This window comes from Ursus maritimus (assembly GCF_017311325.1).
Source record: "Ursus maritimus isolate PB19 chromosome X unlocalized genomic scaffold, ASM1731132v1 scaffold_X1, whole genome shotgun sequence".
NCBI lineage: Eukaryota > Metazoa > Chordata > Mammalia > Carnivora > Ursidae > Ursus > Ursus maritimus.
The window spans coordinates 9141374-9150640 of record NW_024423319.1 but is presented as its reverse complement, the minus strand read 5'-3'; the positions used below and the strand labels follow the sequence as shown (position 1 = coordinate 9150640).

The 9267-nt window shown below is 43.4% G+C and overlaps 1 protein-coding gene across 6 annotated transcripts in view; it reads left to right on the top strand.

The window, feature by feature from the left end:
• Nucleotides 1-1850: 1850 nt before the first annotated feature.
• MAP7D3 (MAP7 domain containing 3) overlaps nt 1851-9267 on the top strand; it is a 32089-nt gene continuing 24672 nt past the window's right edge. For all 6 annotated transcript variants that reach the window (XM_040627744.1, XM_040627753.1, XM_040627763.1 and 3 more), the window contains exons 1-3: nt 1851-1993; nt 8604-8702; nt 8801-8884. In XM_040627744.1, coding sequence (XP_040483678.1) covers nt 1933-1993; nt 8604-8702; nt 8801-8884 — 244 coding nt within the window. In that variant the 5' untranslated portion in view covers nt 1851-1932. The remainder of the gene's footprint in view (nt 1994-8603; nt 8703-8800; nt 8885-9267) is intronic.

Below are 9267 nucleotides of genomic sequence, written 5' to 3'. Positions count from 1 at the left end.
CCCCCCCCCCCCCCCCCCCCCCCCGTGGGGCTCCCTGCTCAGTGGGGAGCCTGCTTCTGCCTCTCTCTCTGCTGCTCCCCCTGCTTGTGTGCTCTCCCTCTCTCTCTCTCAAGTAAATAAATAAAATCTAAAAAAAAAAAAAATCCATAAAGGTGATGTTGCATTTTTCTAGATTGTCCGTTTGTGAAGTTCCAGATAAATTCATCAAAGCTGAATTTATGTGTATCTGCTTTGCTGGTGCCTTAATCACATGTGTGTCATAGTAACAGTCATGGCGACCATCACATGCATCATGCAAAACGTTGGTCTCTGTGTACACATAGGAGCAGGGCTCTGGGTACTTTATAATGCCAAACTCCCTCTTCTCCACTCCTATCCCACTCCCACCCTACCCCCAACTCGCACCACACCCCCACACTCCTGCCTCCACCCCCAGTATTTTTTTCCTCCATCCTCAGTATTAACCTACAACTTCACCAAGACTTACTGTCCACTCTTTAAATTTGCTAAATCTGTAGGTGTAATATGATATCTTGTGGGTTTTGTTTGTATTATCTCAACTACTAAAGAGTTTGAGCATCTTTTCTTAACCTTTATTGATCATTTGTGATTTTTCTCCTGTGGGAGACCCGTTTATGCCTTTAGCTCATTTCTTGGAGGTTGTCTTTTCCTTATGTATGTTTAGATCTTTGTGCATTCTGGATGCTAATCATTTATGAACTATATCTGTATGAATCTCCAACTTTCATGAAACAGTATTGCTTAAGGCTAAACACGTGGAGACTACTGGTTAGACATTTTGGGTTCAAATTCCAGTTCTGATAGTAACTGTGTGACTGTGAATAATTTAACTTCTCTCTGCTTTAGTTTCCTTATCTATGAGATGGGAGTGATAATGGTACCTACTTTGTCAGGTAGCAGGGGGATTAAATGAAGGAATATGGGTAACACAGAACAGTGCCTGGCACATAGTAGGAGTCAATAAATGTTTGCTGTTATTAGCTTCTTTCATTTTACGGCTCCCATGTAATTTTGAGATACAGAGGGCTCATCAAAGTGTGTGTCCCACAAGTGGCCTCTTGCCCCATACCTACAGCCTCATCATAAACTGCTTCCCTACAACCATGTGCCACACCACATTAATAACAGGGGTGACTCGACCTTGTACAGGCGAGCACCCAGGAAGTGATGTCAGCCCCTCAAAGGTGCATCAGGCGAATTTTTTCCTTGTGAAGGGGAAAACGTTTTGCAATCTTGAAGGGCCTCCTCCAAAACCTAGAGAGATTGATGTCAGTAAGCCCTCTCCTTCACTGTAAAGACCCACAAACACCCTAGAGATAATTCATGCAACTTTGAGTGTCATGATTTATTTTGCAACAATTTAAAGAAAGGCTCTACTCTTGATTGGGCCCCTAACACCTCACAGGAATTTCTCTCCCCCCCCCAACCTGTCTCTGGGCTTCTACCCCCTAACTTGGGCCTTTCTGTAGTGTTTCAAAGACTAGCAAACTCGGCATACAAGCGCACCCAGGAGGCACTCAGTATAATGCTCCCTAAAGGAACGAAGGAACAAACGAAGAAAGGAAGGAATGTTACTGCGTTGCTATGTAGACGGGATGAAAGGAAAAAAGGAATGTTGGATGGTCAAGCCGGCTGATGATTGGCTGGCTCCCCGCACAGGGATGTGAAGAGAGCCTGGAACGTACGAGAGGGTTTCTTTAGACCGGGAGGTCCCTGCCCAGCAGGTCACGAAGTGGTGCCTAGGGAGCAGCGCTGCAGAGTTTACGGGTCCCAGGCGGGCGCCGGGGGTTCGCGGGCCCCGCCCCGCCCCGCCCCCCGGCGCCGCGGCCAAGGCCGGCCAGACGGCCGCGCCGGAGCCTGCGCACTAGGCCCCCAGCGCCACCAGCGGTTCCAGACGCGGCGGCTCGGAAGATGGCGGAGCGCGCGGGCGCCGGTGGCGGCACATCCCTGAGGGGGATGCGCGAACGGATGGGTGAGAGGCTTGGCGGCTCCCGGGGGAGCTCGGGCCCGCGCGGGAGGCGGGCTTCTCGCGGCCCCGGGCACTGTTGGGGCGGCGCGGAGGGCGCCAGAAAACTTTACTCCGGGGTGGCCTCGCGCCGTCCTGTCCTCCCCTCACCCGCCCCGGAGTTCCCCTGGACGGGACAGGGAACCGTTGTGGGACGGGGGTGAGTGGGGGAACGGCCGGCCGGCACCACCGACGGCCGAAGTCCCACGGCCAACGGCCCAACGGTCGCCGCCACCGGCCGAACCCCGCGGGCGGGGCGCGAGGGAACTAACGGGCGCTGTGGGAGCCGGGGGGGGGTTGGTGGAGGAGTCTGGGACCCCGGACCCCGCGGACGGTCCCGAGCTCCGCCTGCCGTTGGGGGGCGGTGGACGCTGGCGCAGCCGCCGAGCGGACGCGCCACAGCCGGGGATGTGCGGGCGCCCGCCCAGACCCCGCGCGCCGGGGCAGCTCTTCCAGGCGCGGAGAGTCGGGAGTTTTCCCTCTGCGCCGGGCGCTCGCGCTCTCATCCTCTCCCACAGTCGCAGTCCTTGCCTCTCCCAAGGGCTTAATCTGCCGCACCCTCCAGGTCAATGTCCGGTGAGGACGGAGCCTTGGCGGGGCGGGGGGGGGGGCCTGTTGCTTTGAAAGTTGGAAGAAACTTTTCTCCGCTCCTCCTGATTTGCCTGTTGTAGCACATGACTTCGCCAAGATGTCACCTTCCGTGGGACATCTTGCAGACCCTAGGCTGCAATGAACGGGAAGCAGCACTTCAGTGTGCTTTCTCCTAAACTGATCCCAACGCCAAAATGCCCCCCCCATCGTTAATTTTATAAAATTTGGCAGCGCATTGCTTAGCCCACGAGTCTGCTCCGCTAGCTGAGCGAGGTGGTATTTCTCGTTTGTGGGAGGTTACTTGGTGTTCTCAGGCTAGTTTCCTATTATGAACTTGAATAAAACGAACTTGATTGATTTTTACTGAAATCCTTAGGGATTTTTTTCATTTGCAGTTGAAAAGTTGGCTGCGATTGGGAGGCTTTATGTTACTTCAGAATACTTCGAATCAACTCCCCAAATGTATCAGAAACAAATACGCTTTCATCTTTACCTAGAGTTTACAGTAAATTCGGATTGTTTTATTGCTTGTTAACACCTAAGGCTCTCTGCCATTGGTTTATTTCAGTGTTTAAAGTAACCAGCATTATGGATAACCCCCCTCCCAAGCATTTTTGGATATTGAATGTTTTGAAGTATTTTAAAGTCTTGTATGAGACAGTTGCTTGGATTCACAGTATTTCAAGCCAGAAACTTAGTCATGCAAAAAGGGCTTAACCCAGAACCCTAATTGACCTCCTTGCTGCCCATTTCCTATTAGGAATTGAAAACATCACATGTCATATGTTAGACTTTTCGCAGAGTATCAGCCTAACTAGATTTGCCCTCATGGTCTCAGCGTTTTCCTGAAGGGGACAAGGAGTCATTGAAGTGTTTTGCCACTTTGTGGCAAGTGAAATGCCACTGTGACAGTTGCTTCTTTTTATTCTTTTACCCAAGTAACCGTGAGTAGCCCTGAATCTATTAATCTGGTCAATTTCACTTCCTGGTGGGAGCCTGGCTTCAAGAGTTAAAACATTGTCCCTGAACAAATAACTTCTTCGGGTGCGTGAATTATGTACATTCATTGAATTATGTTTTCTGTGCATAGCACCGTGCTAAGATTGTAGCATACTGAAGAAGTACACTTTTTAAAAATTTTTATTTACTTGAAAGAGTTTAAAAATTTTTATTTACTTGAAAGAGAGAGAGGGCGAAAGCCTGAGCAGGGAAGGGGGATGGGGAAAGAGCAGAGGGAGAGGGAGAAGCAGACTCCTCGCTGAGCAGGGAGCCCCAAGCGGGACTCCATCCCAGGACGCTGGGATCATGACCCAAGCAGAAGGCAGATGCTTAACCGACTGAGCCACCCAGGCGCCCCGAAATAACACTTCTTTTAACAAAACATGTGTTTTATATTTTTGTACGTGATTGTTTTAAGATAATTTATGTGACTGTTTCAACCTGATGAGCATAGGAAACTTTGCCACTGACTTGTCACGGTTCTTGTTTTTCTAAATTCACAAGTAATTTCTAAGTTTAGGATAAGTTACTCAGAATACTTTAAGCAAATGCAGGAAAAGCTACTAAGATTGAGTCAGATCATTATAGAATTTTAGAGCTGGAGAAACCTTAAGGTTCTCAAGTCCAGCACCCAGAATCCCAGCTGTAAAATCCTGGATAGCTTCTACAACTTGAATATATATTCTGATTAGCTTAATATTTTTCCAAGTAGCCATTGCACTGTAGACAGCTCTGAATGGTAGGAAACGGTCTGTAATTTACTTTAAGACATGCTATCTTTGAGGAATTTTTTTGTTTTGTCTTAAGTTTATTTTTTAGTAATCTCTGTACCCACTATGGGGTGCAAACACAGGACCCAGAGATTAAGAGTCGCATGCTCTTCTGACTAAGCCAGCCAGGTGCCCCAAGATGTGCTATCTTTGGATTTGATCTAGGGATCTTGAAATCTCAGCCCTATGACTTTGTTGCTGTTTTAGGCAAAACTATGTGAATCTGTCTTATTTTGGGGTTCCCTAATTACAGATTTCTTCAGTTTCCTTTTTTAAAAAAATAATTAACCACCCTTTTCCTTGCCTAATGACTGTCCTAACGCCATGAGGAGAGATCCTTGGTATGGGTGGAATGGATCTGCCAGGGACCACACCACTTTCAACTGCTCAACTTTGAATGAGAGTGGATGGAGGACAGAGCCAGCAGCTGTGGGAAGAGAGGTCAGGTGTTGAGCTGCTGGAACAATCTACCGCTAGACCCTCCCAGTGCACTGTATCCCACAGGAGCTCATGCTAGGAGTTTATGGCAATTGCTGCTGCTTTTTCTGTTTTCCAAATAACAGTGAGCTGCACTAAATCTGTTAATCTGTAACAATTAGTTTCATAGTATGGTGATTCTCTGCCATAGTCATAGCCATTTTATTAAAAAAAAAGCAAACCTTTCAGTCATTTTTTTGCAATCTATGCCCTTTGCTACCTAATAAAAATACTAGTTTATGTAATCTAATATTTCTGATGAGTACAGAAGAAAGGATCTTGGGGAAGAAAGGTCATGGTGAGGTGGGGCTACAGATGTTACATTGAATTCTGAGTGGATAGCAAGAGCAACAGCTGTGGCCGACAACATAGAACTGCTGAGTAAGTATTGGGATGAGTATTTATCATTGGCATCTCATGGGATTAAGCATTTTGAAGTGATTGTGCAGCTTTAGGAAGAGCATTACCATTCTTGAACTAGTTGTTATGGAAAAGTGTTCTGGTGACACAGATCCAGTGTGTATTGGGTGGGGGCGGTGACAGAAGCAGAAATTTCCACTATATTGAAGTTGGTAATGAGCTAAAATGCTTTATGTCCAAAAGAAGCCTCAAAATTTGAATGACATCTTTTAAAAAAATTTATTAAATGTAAAACATTCTTTAACTTTGGGATCCTTGGTGGTGCCTATTTTTGGTTCATTTCGTTCTGAGGCTTTTATTGGGCTGGATATACAGGATGATTGAGTTTTTAATTAAGTTTCCCCTTGTAGGAGGAGAATGATTTTCTTGCATTGTCTCTCACATGTTTTTTTTCTAAGTTTAGGCCTTTCTTAGTCACAGCATATAGTGCTTTATTTTACAATATTTCCATTGCTGTATTTTCAAAGTATAAACCCAAACACCTATATTTCATTTACTTATTGTTGAGTCAACATTTAGATCTTAATTCCTTCTTTGTGATATTTTATTTTATTTTTTTTAAAGATTTTATTTATTTATTTGACAGAGACAGAGACAGCCAGCGAGAGAGGGAACACAAGCAGGGGGAGTGGGAGAGGAAGAAGCAGGCTCATAGCAGAGGAGCCTGATGTGGGGCTCGATCCCAGAACACCGGGATCACGCCCTGAACCGAAAGCAGACGCTTAACTGCTGTGCCACCCAGGCGCCCCTCTTTGTGATATTTTAAATAGAAGTAACCTTAGAAGTAGCAGAGGTGGGAATAAAGAACTATGTCGTATAAAGGTTAATGTGGGTTTTGTACAGTTTGGTCCTTGATAAGAAGTGAAGTTGCTTCTTAATCTACAACTGAATCAAGTTCTGGCTTCACCGGTTACTACCTGTGTGATCTGGGAAAGTAATGTTTAACTGCAATTTTTCTTATTTGTGAAAAATAGGGAAAATAATATCCACTTTATAGGATTGTTAGAATTTAATGAAGTCATACAAATGAAAAGAATTTCTTAAATGGTGAGGTGATATACATTATATGTTATAGCAATTTTTAAGAAAGTACCATAAAGATTAAGGTTCATATTTCAGTTTTAGTAATAAATTCTATGCATTTTCTTAACCTCCAGGCAAAAGGTAACTTTTTTCTTTAAGATTTTATTTATTTGAGAGAGAGAACATGAGTGGGGTGGGCAGAGGGAGAGGGAGAAGCAGACTGCCCCCCCTTAGCAGGGAGCCAGACACAGGGCTCCATCCCAGGACCCTCAGATCATGACCCACACTGAAGGCAGACGCTTAACCGACTGAGCCACCCAGGCGCCCCGCAAAAGGTAACTTTTAAGTGTAATTTGGGATTCAGAATTAGTATAGGAAGTACAGAAATACTGTGGTATACTTAAACCGTACCTTACTGTAGCTTTAAAATGAACAGTAAGGGAATTCCCTCATTCAACGGAGTTGAATAAAATACTCTGTTAAGTTCAGACATAAAGACTTTCTCCCATTGCCTGGACATTTTAAATAACTTCTAGAGCTTGTCCTTTTGGTGAATGTATTTCTTGCCAGTGGGAATTTGAATACGAAGTTCTAAAAATCAGACTTGATATTATTACCACATTAACCTTTAAATTATTTAGTTCATTATTCCCACCACAGCTAATTCTGAGGTTACTACTGTTTAATAAGATCTTTAAATATGGTAAAATTGTACATTTCGAGAGAAATTGTCCTTATGGTCAGGTAATTTGTGCCAAAATATGAACTTTCTTTGGGACTCTAAGCAGGAAAACAGAATGTGCAAAACCAACTGTTGTTTTTTCTGTGCTCACGTAGAGATGTTAAAAGCGGGAGAGAGTGTGTAGGAGGGTTTAATTAATTTATAGACTATATTTAAGAATTCTTCCTAATACACTAGTACTCAAATTCAGAGGATAATCTGTGGTCCATAGAATTGCTGGTAATTGAACTATGAAGGAAGCTGAGAACAGTCTAATCTTCAAATTTAGCTAAATCATGGATTATCTGAGCTGTTAGGTCTCTGGGGTGAAAAAAAAAAGCATCCCTTTCCCCTTTTGAAATAGTGGTCCCTATGGCAGCAATTATGATGTCACTATCAAGGTTACTCTGTAAAATGACTCCCAGATACCTTTCCTCAGTGGCAAGGAACACCTCAGAGTCTTCATTCCTTAAGGACAATGACCCCTACTCTGTTCCTTTCATTATTTTAACTGCCCCTCTTCAACTGTTGTATTTTTTCCTAATATATAGAAAACAGAACTGTATGTGGTATCACGGGGCATTTTTCCTGTGCTTTCACAAAGGTGGAGGAGAATGTACAGACTTAATCTCCAGAGCCTTCCGGAAGATGCCCAGCATTGTGGGGCATTTTAGATACAGCTATAAATGGAATTAAAGGGCTCGGGAATCCCCTATAATAATTGGTGTGTGTATCATCCTGGCATTTGTTTTTCTTACTCTCCCTCAAATTGTGATCCCCTAATCTTGTATTTCACCGTTATTGAAGTTTATTTACCACTTTTTGGCCTGTTTTACAAGGCATCTGTAAATTTATCTCTGTTTGCCTGACATTTTTCTACCTAGAATAATACTATCTCAATGGAAATTCCTTGAGTGCTTCTCCACCTTCACTGCATTAGAATAGAGCTTTTAGCAACTGGAAATGCCTGGGCCCCCACCCCAGACACTGGGGGTGGGGAAAGGCAGGCATTGCTAATATCTTTAAAGCAATGTAGGTAAAGAAAACCCCACATCTAGGTAATTTGTAAATGAACTTTTTAATATTGGGCCCAGTCTCTGAGGATCTCACTGTTGACACTTCTGCTTCCAAATTCAGATCCGTAAACACCAAGTCTTCTCTAAATTCTCAGTTTATGGTGAAACAGTTCTTCCAATTCTGTGCCAGCTCAGTTTTTCCAGTACTTGGTGTAATGTCTTATCTGAGACATTTTTGAAAGCTATTAATCATTAGCTCCTACTCATGCACAAGCCCGTGCTGCCACTCCCGCTGACAACTCTAAGTCCACAGATAGGCTGGCACATGCACAGTAAACAGCTTTAATTCTTTCTTAAACTGTTGTTGAACATCATAGGTACTCAGTATGTCTTTGTTGTTGATGTGGATTAATCTGTCGTGATTTTGCCTTCTAGATGAAAGATGGTATTCTGTATCATCAAGGACGATTGCCTGGGCTTTGCCTCCCCCTTTATTAACTGTTCGAATAAGTTTGTATTCATAGTATCTAATCCCTTCCCTTTATCTCCTTGTATTCCAGTTGCTGCTGCTCATGCCATTGCCGAGGAAAGGAGGAGTCAGAGTGGTTTTAGCACTGTTCCATCTCAATCTTCAAATATAAGATCAACTTTTAAACCAGGTGTAATATCTAGAATGCTTTTTGATAGATGTCAGAGTATCATGTCACTAAAATTGGATCTATTAATGCCTTACTATATTTTCCTATTTTGTTTTTAGTAATAGATGGGTCCGTGCTTAAAAATGATGTGAAGCAGAGGTTGGCGAAGGAGCGCAGAGAAGAGAAGAAAAGACAACAAGAAGGTTTATTTTAGACTTTTTTTAAAAAAATGGGAATGAATGAATTTTCTGTCAAGGTTGTATATTTTCAGAGTGATTTTACCTACTTTTCCTGATCTGTTTACATCATAGATTATATTTTTTCTAGGATGTATTACATTGTTTTCAATAATTATACTAAGGCAGATAAAGAAGGCCCGTGAAAAATACTTGATTAAATTGTTTAATTTTTGAAGTAGTAGTTTCTGTTAGCTCTAATTTTCTGAAAACTAAGGTATGAAAACTTGAAACATTTGTAGAAACAAGCAGAATGGGGTTTCAATAAAAATGACTCTAAAAAGGAAAATGAAGTTGCTAGTAATCCTAACATAGGCTTCTCAAGTGTAAATTAGGATCCAAAAGAATAG